This window comes from Acyrthosiphon pisum, chromosome A3 (assembly GCF_005508785.2).
Source record: "Acyrthosiphon pisum isolate AL4f chromosome A3, pea_aphid_22Mar2018_4r6ur, whole genome shotgun sequence".
Taxonomy (NCBI): Eukaryota; Metazoa; Arthropoda; class Insecta; order Hemiptera; family Aphididae; genus Acyrthosiphon; species Acyrthosiphon pisum.
The window spans coordinates 41,148,883-41,166,431 of NC_042496.1; the positions used below are offsets into that span (position 1 = coordinate 41,148,883).

General features: G+C 28.6%; 2 protein-coding genes across 3 annotated transcripts in view; both read right to left on the reverse strand.

Annotated features, from left to right (window-relative positions):
• Nucleotides 1-17,549, reverse strand: part of LOC100575177 (TNF receptor-associated factor 3) — a gene marked incomplete at its 3' end in the record, with an annotated part of 138,801 nt that overhangs the window by 95,837 nt on the left and 25,415 nt on the right. The gene's annotated exons all lie outside the window — the stretch shown is intronic.
• On the reverse strand, nucleotides 503-14,119 carry LOC100168603 (RNA-binding protein cabeza). Of its 2 annotated transcripts, XM_001948014.4 has the most exons (10): nucleotides 13,783-14,119; nucleotides 12,953-13,168; nucleotides 12,465-12,611; nucleotides 12,313-12,352; nucleotides 3,820-3,848; nucleotides 2,069-2,202; nucleotides 1,859-1,988; nucleotides 1,563-1,787; nucleotides 1,008-1,494; nucleotides 503-937 (listed from the first exon to the last, which is right to left on the reverse strand). In XM_001948014.4, the coding sequence occupies exons 1-10, from the start codon at nucleotides 13,793-13,795 to the stop codon at nucleotides 904-906; spliced, it is 1,455 nt and encodes a 484-aa protein (XP_001948049.2). In that variant the 5' UTR covers nucleotides 13,796-14,119; the 3' UTR covers nucleotides 503-903. The 2 variants fall into 2 exon arrangements, with proteins under 2 accessions (XP_001948049.2, XP_008185691.1); XM_008187469.2 differs by lacking the exon at nucleotides 3,820-3,848.

Consider the following 17,549-nt stretch of genomic DNA (forward strand, 5'->3'; position numbering starts at 1 on the left):
TTAGGATAGCCTATTGTCCCGGGATCAAAACTTCTATAAATCAAATTAATTTACTCGAGTAAAATTTTTAGTTAACTAGAAAAACAATATTATTTTAACTAATGACAAATTAATAGTCAAGTTGATGATTGTCTACTGAAATCTATTTTAAAATTATTTTTACGGGTTGGTGATAACAATTATTGATTAATAAATTAAATGTTACCGTGTGGTATTCTAGTGACAAAAAAAATGAGTGTTGAAACTGGTTGTAAACTATGGAGAGGAGGAGTGGTACAATTTTTTTCATAAAAATGTATACAAAAAAAACAGTTGTATTATTTAAATAAAATAATATACGACAACCCAATCTAATATAAGTAATATTTTAGAGTACCTACATCGCCCATTCCTGACATCTGTAACAAGTTAGACCACACTTGATATAAGGAAACGGTTACTTGATCACAGCAATAATTAATAAATAGTGCAAATATCATGGAAATGAATTTAACAACAAAATGAAATAATTAATTATTGACGTTATTATTTAAAAGTTACAAAAAACAATATCGGTATCTAAATAATAATACTCAATACAAGTAATTTTATTATGAATAATGAGGTTGAGAAGTCACAAACGATACTCTAAACAATGAAAAAATTATGATTTTCATTCAAATTAGAATAAAAAACAATACATGGTTACAGAAATCTTGTTCATCACATTTATATGATTACCTTATTATTTATTTACATAAAAGAAAAACTAATAATAATCATGAACTTCCAGACTTCTGCAATTTACTACCTAGTAAAGTTTTATCTAGCTACAATTACACAAAGCATAAATCGTCAATAAAAGAATGTATAAAAAAAATTAGACTGCTAAAAATATTTAGTTTTTGTTTTTGTTATTATTAATTAATATGGACGGTTTCTGTCTCCTCTTCTATCACTAAAAAAAAATAAAAATAAAATTCAAATTAATTAATTTGCAGATTCAAATTGAATTAATATAAACTTACTCTCGCATTGGTCCACCACCTCGTCCACCACCGCCACCTCCGCGGCCGCCAGGTCCTCCTCTGCCACCTCCTCCTCCAAATCCACCTCTACCTCCTCCGCCTCCACCGCCAAGACCACCACGACTACCGCCCATACTAGGACCGCCACGACCACCTCCCATTCCACCACCACGTCCGCCACGCATGGGTGGTCCACCACGCCCGCCACCCATACCACCTCCTCGTCTGCCACCACTATCACCAAATCCTTCGGGCCTTGGCTCGTTGCATCTGTTACAGTTCTGACGCCAAGAGAAGTTAGTGTTGGCGCAAGTTGGATTTGAACATTTCCAGTCACCGTCGCGGCCACCTGAATCATTTCCACCACCTCCGCGGCCACCACCTCTGCCACCTCCACTGCTCATACGGTCATCTCTTCTACGGTCTGGGGGTGGTCCACGATCATCTCTACCACCACCACGACCTCTGCTACCGCCGCCTCTTCCACCTTTAAAGAAATACATTTAATAGACATAATTTTTTTTAATTTTAAAGTAAATAATAAAAAATGATTACCTCTGGGGCCACCATAGAATCCTCCGCCTCCTTCTGATGGATCGTCTGATACAGGATCATCCATTTGATAACCACCACCACCACCATATCCTCCACGTCCTCCACCACCTCTACCAGAACTACCACGAGTACTTCCACCAGTCATACCACCGCCACGTCCTCCTTGCCAATTATCTCTCTTTGTGGCTAATTGAACATTTATTGTAGATCCATTGAATGATTTACCTAAATATCCAAATTAATTGGTTCAATGTTTCCATTTAGTAAATACTATTCAATAGAAGTTTAAAACGAACCATTAAACCAGGATATAGCACTATTTGCAGAATGAGCATCATCATATGTAACAGTCGCTTCCCCTTTAGGTCTTCCACTCGCTTTGTCATTGTACATCCAAATTTTGGGCTTTCCAGTTTTTTTATCAGTCTAAAATACAATATGATTATGATTAAAATAAAATAAAATTTAGGAACTATGTACCTAATATAGGTTAGATAATGTATTACCTTGATAATGCCAATTGAACCAAAGTGTTGTTCAATATCAGCTTCAGAAGTGGTTGTAGACATGCCAGAAACAAATATTGTGTCCTCTTGGACGATGAAGTCACCACTACGATCATTAGGGGGTCCTCCGCTACCTAGACAAAAACAAGAATTAACAAGTGCCATTGACATAACAAACATCAATGATAAAATAGAAAAACCAAGACAATCAGATACTTCTGTAAACCACGAAAATATGAATTTTATATTATTGTACAATACACTATTGTATTAATTAAACAAAATGTCAACTTTATTAAAAACTTATCTTCAAAAATATATGAAAACAAAATAGCTTCCCATTATTGTCGAGTTGCAAATAATTTAAATAATATTAAGCAATTGTAACAACACTTTTATGGAGACTCAGATAATAGAAAATACTTTTATTATACAAACTGAAATGAAAAAACAATGGGACACACACCCCATTATATATTATATAATATGCATTCCTAATATAAATATTAGGAATACAATTTTTTTATTAACTACAAATCAATGAAACTGCATCAGACAGTTTGAGTGGCGTGCATTATTGAGGCGCAGTTAACACATTTAACCAATACACACTCTTCTATAAAGGACAATTTTTTCCTTAATATTAACACTGTTTAGTGGTAACCTATGTATAAAAAAAACCATTTAGTATGCAAAAAATATTTCAACATCAACCTAAATGGCAGATGAATCATATCCAAGAAACAAATAGCATTATTATTATAACAACATGATGTATTTCATTATAGACATAGTAGATTTATAACTAACCAACCGACCTGACACCAATAATCTTGCTATGTAAAAAAAAAACTATTTAACATCAGTTTTCTATATGTACCTATAAGCACATTAATTCGATACACTGTATTTTCATCAATCACAATGATTATAATTGTATTCATATAAAACCTAATAATTCATTTATATTTCAAATAAGCTTTAAAAAGGTTAATTTAAAAAAAAGGTAATATGGTTTTCAGCTATGTATTTATTTTTAAACTGTCTAATGTATAGCAGTAATAATAGTCATGTAACTTTTAAAAATGTAAATAAATTTTAATTTATATATTTTTATTACCTATTAATATATATATATATATATATATACATATATAATATACTAAAATCAACCACTAATTAACCCTTTCACTGCTCTGGACATACAAATATGTCTAATACGTCCAAAACATTTACACCATTTATTGTACCAAACGTACTATTACGTTCCTATAGTTTATAATATTAAATACATACATATAAAATTATTGTTTCATGTTTTAATAAACAGCATTTTTGTATGTACTTAATTTACCACATAAAATGTATGCGTAATATCCATTTGAATGATACAGACTTTGCCGTATCTCGACAAAAACTACCACAACCAACAATGGTTGGAAACAAAGTGACATATATCATATGTCAAAATTTTAATTATATATTAAATAAATAGTGAAACTGCTAACCACCTTGCACGCCACTTGATTTAAAAAAGTGAATAAAATATCATAAATACCGTTTCTCTAGTATATAAATGATGAAGAATTGCTAAATACAGGTTGGAAGTATTACCTTGACAAGATACCTAACTTATCTTGTTATCAGCTTTTGGGTATATATACTTATATAGTTAACAGACTTATTTGAGCGCCTATGAACCATTTACTTAAAATGTATAAAAAGCACCACTTGAATACGGTGCTATTTACCTTTGTTAAAACCACCCCTGCCGCCGGAACTAGAACAAAATCAACAAAACAAACACGATAACATTTATTGGTTGACAATTAAATTAATAATTTAAGAAAATAAAATACAGAGAATTATAATTATTTATTATGAGCATTAAATTAAACTATGACAAAAACATAAAGTGTAAAATATTGAAGTATAAAACATTAAATAATTACATATTGTATATGAAAAGTAAGTATTAAGTAATAATACCTCTTGTTAAAGAACATATTTTTAATGTTATATGAATTATCTAAAATATTAAAATTTATTTTAAGATAAATGTATATTTAAAAAAAAAAAAAAAGAATAAAAACAGTAATTATTTTAATTTTAAACCTTATAATTTAGGGCTCTGAGGTTTCATTTGAATGTTTTTTTGTACTTATAGTCCGTGTTTTTGGTTATTTAACTATGAATATATTTTAAACAAATCGAAATAATAATTAATTCATGAATTTTTTTAATGTAATTTTGGGCTTTTTGAATTTAGTTTTTTTTTTTATATTTTGTATTTCATAAATTTGTAGAGCAATTTTACTAAGATTTATGAAATAAAAACAATATAGAAAACCCAATTATATAGATTATAAGTCCATATAATATGTATTTTTAGCATAATAAGTATTTCAAAACTAAATAGTCTGTGAGGTAAAAATATAGTATAGTGGAGTATAGGCCAAAAATTAACTCATATGATAGAAAATACATATTACAATGTTCATCATACTTTTTAATTTAAATTTAAATACGATATAACAAGATAATTGTTATTATAAATGTCTAATCATTTCTTGTTTGAGAATTTTTTTTTTTTTAAGTTCTACATTTTTAATTAAATATAATTGGGAACTTAACATATAAATGTATGAAGTACAATAATAAGATACAAAACTTTTATATTGTATGTAATGCAATTCAATACATTTAGAATAATAACTTTCAAGTCTTCATTGAACCAATTTCATATTATATAAGTTTCAACTTAATTTAAAAATCTGTATATTCTAGTATATTGTATATAATATATACTAATATCTAGCATTATAAATATTATAATTATTGATTTATATATAATATTCTATAGACAGTTATTACTTTCATAGTCACATAAAAATAAACATATTTAGCTAACAATTTGGTATTATACTAGATGCAAAAGGTTATTATTGCATAACAAAATAACTTTTAGTGTTCTTATTTGTTCCTACCTACATAAAATTACAAATCCATTATGTTTAATAATAATTAAACAAGACAATTTTAAAATATAAAATCATTTAATATTCATAAAATTATGAATAAGTAATAAAGCCACCCAACTAAAAATTAATAATAGTACCATCATAATGATTATTCATTATAAATCATATTTTAACTTTATCTTTTCAGATTTATAAACGATGGGAATTAACAAATAGATTAAACAAATATATTTCTTCATATTTTGAACATATTATTATTTAATATATTATGCTAATATCAAAATTAAAAAATGTATTTATTTATTAAATAAAAATGTGTAATAATGTCTGCACAAAATGAATACATTATGAAATGGTATTATAAAATAACCATGAACCTCTAAATAACATCAATCAACAGATCAAAAAGATCTGAGTAAATAACAAATATATATCAACATAAATTAGTAAAGATCTCTTATAGGTACTAAAATATACATTGAAACTGCTAACTAAATTTACTTAAAAATTATTTTGATGAAACAAGGGACCAACTACTGTAATAACCTAAACTAGAGATTACCCAATGCTGTGTAACACAAAATTCTTTAGGTGTGTACTTATTATCTTTTTATGTGTGTTAAGAGGATGCCACACCCGCATGTCGTCCTCCCTCTTACGAATGCGTAATATAGCAAATTTATACTCAAAAGATCACATTAGCTCCATTAGTTAAAAAATTTGAGTGAATTTAACTATTATAAAACAACCTGATGGTAAGAACATTATCTGTGTTCGTATGTTAGTTTTTCTACGATAGTTAATTTTTTTAGCAAGATATGCATATATAATATAGCGTAATGTAAAAATAGTAATAACTCAATAATTATTATAAACTCAATAATCATGGAATACTAAGTATATTCACTCAATTTTTAAGCTAACCGAGCTAAACATTATTGGCTGAGCTTACATCTGATATGTTACACACTTGTAAGACGGAGATAACTCATGTGGGTGTGGAGTCCTCTTAATATAATATTTCATATAATTTGGAGATATTGGTTATTAGTAGGACTCGGATAAATAAATATTTATATAACCAAAGTATGTATTTATACAATAAAAATATGTAAATAAATATGTGCTAAAGAATTCAAAATATGTATAATCAACAAAAAAATTATAATAATAATTAATAATAAAATAAAATGTAATAAAAAAATGCATATTTATCTATAGTTATCGTATTATCTTGATTACAATTAATAATAACATGCACTTTTAAATTTTCCAATTCAAAAGATCGTCGATATAATATACAGTCATGATAACCTTTCTATTATTCTAACTCTGAAGAAAAGACATTAAAACGGTATTGTAAATTGTCTAAATATGTGAGAAAAATTGAATAATTGTGAAATATGTAAAAACCTGTATTTATGACAAATTATGGAAAAGTATGTAAAATCAAATATAGCTCGTTTTATCAAAAATCTTGTGAAACAAATTTATCACTTGCCGAAATTAGTTTATCATGTCGCAGAGAAAATATGTATTTACATATAGATCCGAGTCCTAGTTATTAGTTATAAGTTAATGTTACCTCAGGTAAATTGTTATTCACAATATATTAAAATTAAAAATCGTACTAAAATAAAATAAATAAACTAATACATTAAATGTGTATGTGTAGTCTTAAAATTGAAATTGTTAAAATATACATTCCTCGTTATTTCCATTTGTTGAAATTGTTCAAATAAACGACAACCATTGCCTTATAATTAATCATGAATAAAAAAGAATATATATATAAAAATTACGCATGTGCCCTAAAATTCTATAACACCAAATGTTGTTAAGGAAAAAAGGCTGGGAATACCTGCCGTAAACCATACCTAAATAATATAATATAATTTAGTGTTTGTTTATTCATGTGAAACACGAATATGATTTTCTATTAAGTAAAATGTTTAGAAATCATGACCTCACATTTGTATTATACAAATTTCTTTAAGTATATTACAAAGTACGTTTCCTTTTCACCACTTTGTTATCTGAGACGTTACTTTGAATAACAAATTACTTTATTTAATAATATTATATGCATTTATTCTTTTTTTTTTTACTAGAGTAAACCAAACACAATTTACTTATACATAACAAATTCAACTAGTCTTAAATACAATTTTGTGTACTTTATTTAGATGTTATAGTGCCATAAAGATAGTAACTACTACCGAAGTTTTAAACGTGGCAATAAAAAGGTATTGCATTACTATAAGAGGAGATAGATAAGGTAACCTATATGTAAAAATTGATAGAACCAATACCCATAGATATTATAATAATGATGAATATAATATCGTCAAATATATAACATAAACGAGTAGTAGCCATTTAATGCATATTACAACAAACTCTAAAATCTATAAATATAAAACCCAAATACCACTGACTCACTCATCTCTGGTAATTCAAAAACTACACAAATTTGGAATAGAGGTTCTTCTCATATTTTCACCGTGCAATAAAAAAGAATTTTCAAAAATGTTGCGTTTTAGTGGAGCAATTAACAATTATAATTAATTACCGGCAATAAGTATATATGGCGGCCCACGGGTTTCCAGCTACCTGCCCTATCTTTTTTGTCTGAAGGTCACTGATAAGAATTGTTTCGAGAAGTTTAAAGATAAAAATTAGGTATCTCATGCATGGCGCATACACCAATACTCCAATTATATTTTAAACGATAAAATGCACACCGATAACATAACCAATACATAAACATATTCTATTGATCTAGATACGCAATAAGAAAGGAGTTTCTGATATTCGCTTTTTAAAGGTGGTAAAACAGAGATTTTTAAGATTCACAGTGGAAATCAAAATTTTTTTGTTTATTTATAGTTGCCTTTGGTTAAAGTTATATAATATGCAAATTATTTTACAAAGCTAGGTACAATTACGCCGGTTTGTTTATAAAAATAAATAAAATAACCTCCCAAAATAAATTAATATATAAATATTAAACACTCTTAAAAATCCGGGATGATCAATTATGACTTCAATACTATTTTAGGTACACTATTACAAATTTTTTTCAACTACAAAAATGTACTAATATAAGCTACCTATATTTTATCTCCCTCCTGAATGTGTCCACAATCTACCACAGGTAAATTGCGTACCTGATAAGATACTGATCACATTATCATAAGCGAAACTCACGTGCAACGCCACGCGGGATGGCTAAAAATTGAAATATAATATGATTTTGCTTCCATACTTATGCAGAGCGAATTACACCCTAAAAGAGTTAATCAATCCTAATTTTTTCCTGGGCAACGCCGGGTTATTTAGCTAGTCAAAGATAAATTGAACATAACATAAAAATTATCCCATGAGTCCTAAATATATATAAATGAGAATATACTCTGTCCCATATAAGAATAACCTCTGGATTCTGCGCACAGAGGCAGAAGTGGGTGTGGTGCTGAGCTCTGCGCTCTCGATAGCGTCATTTTATTATTATTTTATCAACAGCATTTTATTAAGACTAACAAGGTAAAGCAATTTTTTGGCCATGACTGATCATTGGAAACGAAAATGATAAAAACCAATTTAATTGATATTTGTTGTGACACAGAACCAGACAAAAATCAGTTGTCACCTGAGGTTATTCTTATTAGAGAATAATATACATGTAATGAATATTTATGTTTTCAAGTATTTATAAGTATCAAATTGTGGCTTACTTATGTACTAACTAAAATTGGTTTAAAATATTAATATTCTGTTAAGTTAATCCAATGCATAATACATATTAAATCAATAGAGAAAACTAAAAATAACACTATATAATAATATGTTGTCCTAAGTACACCATTCAACAGATGGAATTCTACATCCATGATTTTACTATCTACTATTTTTTCAAAGTTAAAGATAATTTAGACTTCATACATGAAAATATTAATCATAATCTTTTATATAAAACCTAAAATAACTATGTAAGCATACACAATTATATTGTACAATTTAATCAATTGTTTAAAATAGAAGAACTGCCCATGTAGTTAAATATAAATAAATATCATATAAAACTATAAGCACAATTTGGAATTTGATTACCTACATCCACAAGAGTAATAACTTTTATTAGTTTATTTATATTATTTACTAAATTGAAATACAATAAACTAAACACCATTTAATTGAAAATTATTAACATTTAAATTTTTTAAAATTCTCAAAATACATAACAGCCTACAAATGGTTAAAATAAATTGTTAAGAAGTATTATTTTTGGAAACCATTAGACAATTTTAAATGGACCAAACAATAAAAATAATAACCAGTACCTAAAATGTTGACATAAAACTTAGTGGATAATACATTTTATTATTGTAATTACATATAATGTAGTGGCGGCCAACTCTCAGAGAGTAGTTACTAGTTACACTAAGAGAAGAATACCATATTATAGTGTTAATATTTATTTTAAAAAAAATATGTGATGGGATAAATATTTAATTGTAGAGTTGAAGAAAATCTTAAGAGGATGCCATACCCGCATGTGTTGTCTCCGTCTTACACAGATGCAATATAGACAAAACGGCTCATTTTTGGGCCTAGAGTAAAAATACCTATTATAAAATTGAATTGTGACAATATTTTTAAGGACAAGTTGTTATGTTTTTTTCATTGCTAACTTACTTTCATTATATTGTTTAGAAATTTCAACATTTTTAAAATACCTAGCTTTTCAAAATTTAAATTTTTTTGAAAAAACTCAACATCTTGCCCTCCAAAATATTGTCATCTTTTAATTTTATAAAAGGTGTTTTTTAGCACCTATTATAAAACACCAAAATTGAGCAAGTTCTACTCAGACTGCGTAAACGAGCTTTGTCTATGTCTTACATGTGCAAGACGGAAAACAACACATGACATGGATGTGGCGTTTTTTTAATCTATAAACTTAAATTAAACTATTTGAAAGTTTAAATTCAATTTCAAATCTACAAAAATGAAAATCGCAACTACTCAAGAGCATAATATTCAAGTTTTAGCTTTGGATATCAGACATATTTTTTAATATAATTATATTAAAACAAAAACACCCATAAAGTAATAGCCTTTTAAGTTTATTAACTTAACTAATTAGTATTTACTCTAAATAAATTTATTATAAGTGGGTCACCTTATTATCCAACAGAACATAGTATCCACAATTTGGATTAAATAAAATTATGATTTGATTACAAATAAGGCAAAACCAACCATGTATATTGAATATACACCACAATAAACTCATATATCCATCTGAATAAACGAACCTAGTCTTAGGTTTTTGAATATAAATTTAAAACACCTCATATCTACGTTGTGTCCACCATTAGTTACCAGTATACAGTTGCAATTGTTGATATTAAAATATTTATTTATTGTCCATAGCTAATGTACATAAATTATACACAGAATTATAGTTTATTATGTTTTATTAAAATATATTTAGACACCGGGCCTTTAGTAGACTCACAAAGTGAGCTTCCCTAATTTGATATTTTAATGAAATTGCTTTAAAAAAATGTATGTTTTAAAAATGCATATGTGAAACAATAGTTGAAAAAATGTTGTTATTATTATTATTAAGATCAGCAATACATTTTAAAAGCTTGTATAGCTCTACACGAGTTTGTATTACTTAACAAAGATACTTAAATATAATTTTTTTAAATACATTTATTGTTTAAGCGGACACTACACCTGCATGTATTGTCTGTATTATACAAATGTACATACCGGATTATTCTAGTTTATTTACAGAACTTCGCAGATTTGTAGAAGAGAATAATAACTGAGCCAAAGCATAGGGTTTTTTATACTTATATTTTAAAAAGAGTAATATGAATTTGGAAAAATGAAATATTTCAATTAATTCATCCCATTTTTAAATTATACCATGGAAAATAATTCCACTCAGGCTCAGTTAAAAATGTCATCTAAAAATACAATGAAATGTAAATTTGGGCAAATATTAACTATAAATAAACTATATTAAGAATTCTGAAGATAATAAATTATTTACTGTAAATGAGTGTAAAACAGAGATAATTTACGAGGGTCTAGTGTCCTCTTAAGCCATTATTTTAGAGCGCAGATTTGTATGCACCAAAATATACCATATTATGATATGAAGTTAAAATCGTAAATATATATAAAGCAAAAACTTTTAAATTGTGTAATATAGTAACAAAATTCACATTTTTTTTTTTTTTTTTTGATCATTATTATTAGTTTATAAATTGATAACGGTATTAAAAATTAACTTACAAATAGGTATCTACTTCATTGATTTATTTTAATTTAGGATTACTATCTATCTATTTATTTTTTTTGAATTTTATACTGAAATATAATTTCATAAATTTTTTTTATAAAAAAAATTTAAGCCCCAGCATGCAAAAAAAAAAGTTACCATACACTTCAAATTATTATGATTTGTAAAGATTACTGACAAAAATCCAAAAATGTGAAAATGAAAAATTTACAATTGCATAAAAATCTGCACTCTAGTTATAATTATATCCTATTTAATATTGGCAACATTAACTTATTAAACAGTATAAGAAAAATCAAAATATTTTATTATATTTTTGTAAATATTAAATTATACATATATTTTGCCCATCACTAGTTGATATTTTTATAACAGTTAATAAAATATTCAACACCATTTAATAAAATAATTTTAAGCTTGAATTTTAAACCTAACTCCAGAAGTTAAAAATTGTAACAAAATAAACCCTAAATATAATTCATTAAATACTGCAGGCATTGTATATTTTTATTTAATAAATGCTCAAAACAAGTTCAATAATACCTCAGATATTTTACCACAACTATTCAGTTATGAATGTATTCAATAAATTACTATGATAAAATAAACAGAAAGTTAATAATACTTTTTCAGAGAAACTTGAGTATTGTGTTAACTTTATTATATAATGGTATAAAAATGCAATATAATAATATAAATATTAATTTAACAAAGCATAAATATGTAATGTACAATTACATAATTTGCTTTAGTATAGTTAGTAGATTTATCATATATTATATTCCTATTATGTACTTAATGCACATGACAACCTTATTGAATACATACCTAATATTATATTTGTGATAAAATAACTGTACTCTATCTTATCTTAATAACTGTTTTTGTTGCATTCAAACATATAATCTTAACTTATATATATTAACAAGTGTACTTACTCGTATCCTCCACTGCTGCTGCTACGATCTTGTCTACCACCTTAAAAAAATTAAATTAACCACATTAATAACTATAGAGAAGTGCTGATTGAATAAAATGAAAACAAGTGCTAATATTATTAATAATTACTCGTTTAAAATCAAACAATTACCTCCAAAACTGCTAGGTCCGCCATATCCACCACTTGATGGTGGACCACCATAACCATTCCCACCGCTTGATCCATTAAATGATCCTTGTTGACTTCCCTGCTGTCTAAAACTGGGTGGAGGTTGTTCATAAGCAGGGTATCCGCCTCCTATTTTGTCAACATTTAAGAAAAATTAATAAAATTAGTTAACAAAGTTTAAAAATAATTTATAATGGTTATGTAAAACATATAATAGTTAACAAATTAATTTTATTCTCAAAATGATGGAAATACACAAAAAAGTTATTACTATATATTTAATTTGAAAAAAATCACTGGAAATGTATTCCGAGCTATTTGCACAACCGTGTACATATAATTAAAAATTAAAGAGTTATGGTGATTATAAAACACTACATCATATGTATATATATATATATTAGTTTATTAAATAAGTTATGGACATTTGATTGTATTTGTAATGTGGATTATGAATACTAGTTAATCACCTTGACTTGCCGCTGTTGGCGGTGGTGGAGGTTGGTTCCATCCACCGCTACCTGGGTATCCACTTTGTGGTTGTTGAGTTTGTTGTGGCTGGGGTGCGCCAGGTTGTTGATAACCTGGTGGTCCCGGGGGAGGAACACCATATGCTGGATATCCACCGTATCCGCCAGCTACACCGCCACCACCTCCGCCACCTCCGTACTGACCAGTTGAGTATTCTAAAATAAAAATAAAATTAGTTATTTTGTTAGCTCAAGCATTGACTAGCATAAAATGTGAATCAAAGTTAAGTTGCACTTGGCCAGACTCATAATTGTATCAAATGCGTCATAAAATTGAATTAAATACAGTCGTAGCCTGAGAACGGTAACAATAATATGAATATAGACAGTAGTAACTACGAGGTTGATACATAGTTATTCCTAGTGCGCATACACATGAAAGCGACCAAACAATAAAAGTCTCTACTGACCAACTATAATATTATGTTCTGTCGAATACATTTGCCTACTAGATACCCATAAACCAAAGTCAAAATTTTCCATAAACAAATCGCCTCCCCTTAAACTTCATGACCGACCTTTACACATTACATTTCGCATGTTGTAACGATAGTGACGAGTCGCCGAGTCACAATATTACGGCGTTCTGTCGACATTTTGAACGCGGTGCGCGACATCGGCCATAGACACGCGGTGGCGCGAGCGCGGGCTCGGTGGACGGACGCGGCCGTCCTCGTGTGATTGTCAGAACAAGCCGGCCTGCCATCGCTCATACCGCGGAAGACAAACGACCGGCCGAAAAAACAGGTACAGGGTGCGGCCATACTTACGTGGATTTGCCATGTCTTCGTTGCCGATGCGCGAGATTCGGTTTTTTCGGACACCACAACAACTGTCTTCAATCACCCGTCGAGTGATCTATACGCAATCAAGTGTGCAAACAACACGGCACACGGTCTTAATGGAAGACGTCAATGAATCTCGAATAGTTAGGGTGTCCGCTCGGGTCCACAAGTCACGACACAAAGCGACGGCGATAGAAGTAAATAATAATTTAGGCACTACGTTTCCCTCGCCGGCGGTCACTATTCAGTAGTGTTCATACTGCGAAGAGACGAAATATGAATTTGGAATTGGCGTGGCGGGGAGTGGATAGGCACCGGACTCAAGCATCATAGCACAAAATGGCGTTTGTTTATAGCGTCGTCGGTGCGGACTCGTGAGACGTCTCGCCCAGGCTGTGCGGGATTTTTCGCGTTACGTACCGCGGTCGCACTGCTACAGATAAACGATTTTTTTGTATTATTCTGTATTTCTGTTATGGTTACGATTAAACGTAAAATTTGAATTTTAAATACTTATAAAAAAAAAATCGTATATGTGGCTCTAAATGTTTATCAACTGCTATTATAAACACTAGTAAGGAACCTATTGCATTACATTTTCAAGCTTTTAGACTCCAAAGAATACAATTTTATTCACATTTATACTTTAAAAAATATACCTTAAAAAACTTAACATTTTAAAATCTCTATAAATATAACTCAAAACGAGCCAAAATATTTAAAAAATGTTATGATGTATATAAAATGATAAAATAAACATTTGATGAAAATTGAAAGTACCTAGGGTTAACAGTTTTTGAATAACAAGAAAATCGTTCAATCGTTGTAATGAGAATTTGACTAACTTCAAACACTTGTAAAAAATTAATTTCATTTTCCTGTAAACTTTATTTTTTTGTTAAATGTAGGAAAACCTAAGGGGAATCTTATATAAAAGTTTCAAATCTTAGACATACATGTATATTGTAATTTTATTCAATTTAGGTTTTGATATTTGGTTAAAAATAAGATATGAAAAAATTTCAGGGGGGGTCTGGACATATCCCCTCAGATACGGCCTTGATCATAGGCATAGGCGAAAATAGGGGAGGACTTTAGGGGCTAAGTCCCCCAAACATGTCCATAGCCCTTCCAAACATTTCCTTCATTTTGTTATAAGCTTATTCAATATTATCAAAGTAAGGCCCTATTAGCCCTATTAGCCCCCCCCCCCCCCAAATCTCAAACGCTATTTGCGCTTATGGTCATAGGCGTATAATGGGAACTATATGTCTATATAGCCAGATGGAATTTTGTTTAGCCCTCCATTCCATGCATTTTTAGAATATAATAATATGTTGTGTACCCGAAACATAATAATAATAGCTATAAAACCTCTATATATTATGATGTATATCACCCTACGCCTATTATGAACATTCGGTAAAAATGTAAAGCCTATCTGCATATCTATATGGTTTTTTGTTTTTGAATTACAAGAATATAAGAAAATCGTCCAATGAGAAATCTAGTGTATGCCCAATTTCGTAAATATTTGAATTTCAAACGCTCATAAAAAATTAATTTTCAAAATCTAAAATTTTCCACAAAAAAGTAACTATTTAAAGATGAGGTCCAATATATGCTAACTACCGTAAATATTTTATACCTTTATCATTTTGCAATTAAGATTAAGCATTTATCGAAATCCCAAATTTGAAATTGTATTATATTTATACCTCTTATAATTTATCACAGGCTTCTAACAAACAAAAAATTGATCGTGTGTTTGTGAGTCGTGTCGATTAACGATTATAATATTTTATGGTTTACTGTGAATTATTTATTTATTATTATGTACCTATTAATTATTATTAAGAGTTTGCAATTTATGAGTTATTTATATCGGTAAAGCACGATTGAGCAATAAAATATTTTATGCGACGTTTCCACATTCACGTAATCACGTCGCCAACATTTTGTAATTTGTTATTTTCATGTATTATTACATAAATTATTATGATATCAGACGCGAGCCGTGAGCCGGCTTGCCCCCCCAGCTTTATCAACAATGTTTTCGATTAATAATTAGTTCCGGAGCAATAAAGTTCCACGACGCTTTAAACATTTAGCATTGGTGGAAAATATAAGATAATTAAGATACAATTCGAAAATTATTGTAGAAATAATATCAGAGTTCGATGGTTCGATCACCTATTATAGTCGTGTCACATAAAGTGCGTTTCATATATAAGTACCTGGTAATCGGTAAAAAACGACACGGAAAAAAACGTCAGGTAAAAGACGTTACGGTAAAAACCGACACGAGTAAAAAACGTCACGGAAAAAAACGGAAAAGTTATAAGTTATAATAAGTAATATAATAGTATATAGTATTATTATTATACTAGCCACTAGGTATCAACAATTATAGGCTGAGCGTCTTATCGAACCCATACCAAATAACTGTCGTAAATAGGATTTATATACAAAAATATACGTAAAACCTATTGAGTATTGGGTATAATATAGGTTTATACTTTGGATAACGGTGGTAGGATTATCGATATAAACTGAAACATCCATAAATTTTGTGTCAGTTACATTTCGACGTGAATAACCGTAATTTTTTGTAAAATATGAAAGTTATTAAGTCCAACAAGTCGGGAACAAAATTTGTTGGAGAGGATATACATATATAATGAAACATCAAGGACGTAAACAATTAACGTGGAGATGTACAAAAGAACTTTCATTGAAATGTAGCGGATCAATGTACACGGAATGTCGCGCGAACTATATTTTCATAGATTTTCAAAATTAGTGGGACAATGCCATCTCTCTATATGGGTATTGATAGCGAAAATCTGACAGGAGGTAGCGAATGACGAAACAAAATTAGATCAAAATGCGTTGGGGGCATTACCAAAAAAAAAAAAATATCGAATATTTATGCAGTTACAAAATAAATTAAAAAATATATGTAAAGAATATTCAAGTGGAGAAAGAGATATTCCAAATTTTTAAAGGCTATAGCATATAGGTACTATACGATTTTTGTGATTTTTAAAAGTTAAAACTATTGATCATTTTTTTTTTTCAATTTCCTTTGATACGCTGACAATGTATGCTCAATCGTGTCTCAGCTCTGTGTAGTAACCCGTCGCTGTCACCTGATTAGCAGTCCTGTAAATAATACTTTTAAAAAGTACTTGAGTAAATACTCAAATACATTTTTTTTTTAAGTATTTAAGATACTACTCAAATACTTTAATTGTAAAGTATTTCAAACACTACTCAAATACTTTGAAAAAGTATTTGGAATACTTTTCAAATACTTTTGGTTTTTAAAGTGGGTTTCTAATTATCGTAACATAAGCACATAGGTAGTAGGTAATCTAATAGTTACCTATCTAATAGTTATAAAGGGAATATAGTAATTCAATATTCAATAACTTTTTTTAGAAATCTGGTTTTCACAAACCTTTGGGCTTCGACTAACACAGAAATACAGAATATTAAATAAAACTATTATTCAATTATTGTAGTTGACAATAATATTTTTCCAACCAATTATTTCGAATAAAAATAAAATGTTCGAAATAAAAAACCAAAGTATTCAATACCAAAAAGTATTTAATACAAAAAAAAGTGTTTAAAATACCATTCAAAATACTTCATGCTGAAAGTATTTAAAAAGTTATTCAATACTTAAAAAAGTATTTGAATAGGTACTTTTACTTAAATACTTTACAGGACTGCTGATTAGTTAC

Bases quoted from the DNA above. Each gene is read 5' to 3' on its own strand.
- LOC100168603 (XM_001948014.4), bottom strand. The intron at 3,849-12,312 runs GTAAGTACACTT...ATTTTGTTCTAG, and splicing joins AGCAGCAGTGGAGGATACGA to TTCCGGCGGCAGGGGTGGTT. The intron at 1,989-2,068 runs GTAATACATTAT...ATTGTATTTTAG, and splicing joins GTTCAATTGGCATTATCAAG to ACTGATAAAAAAACTGGAAA.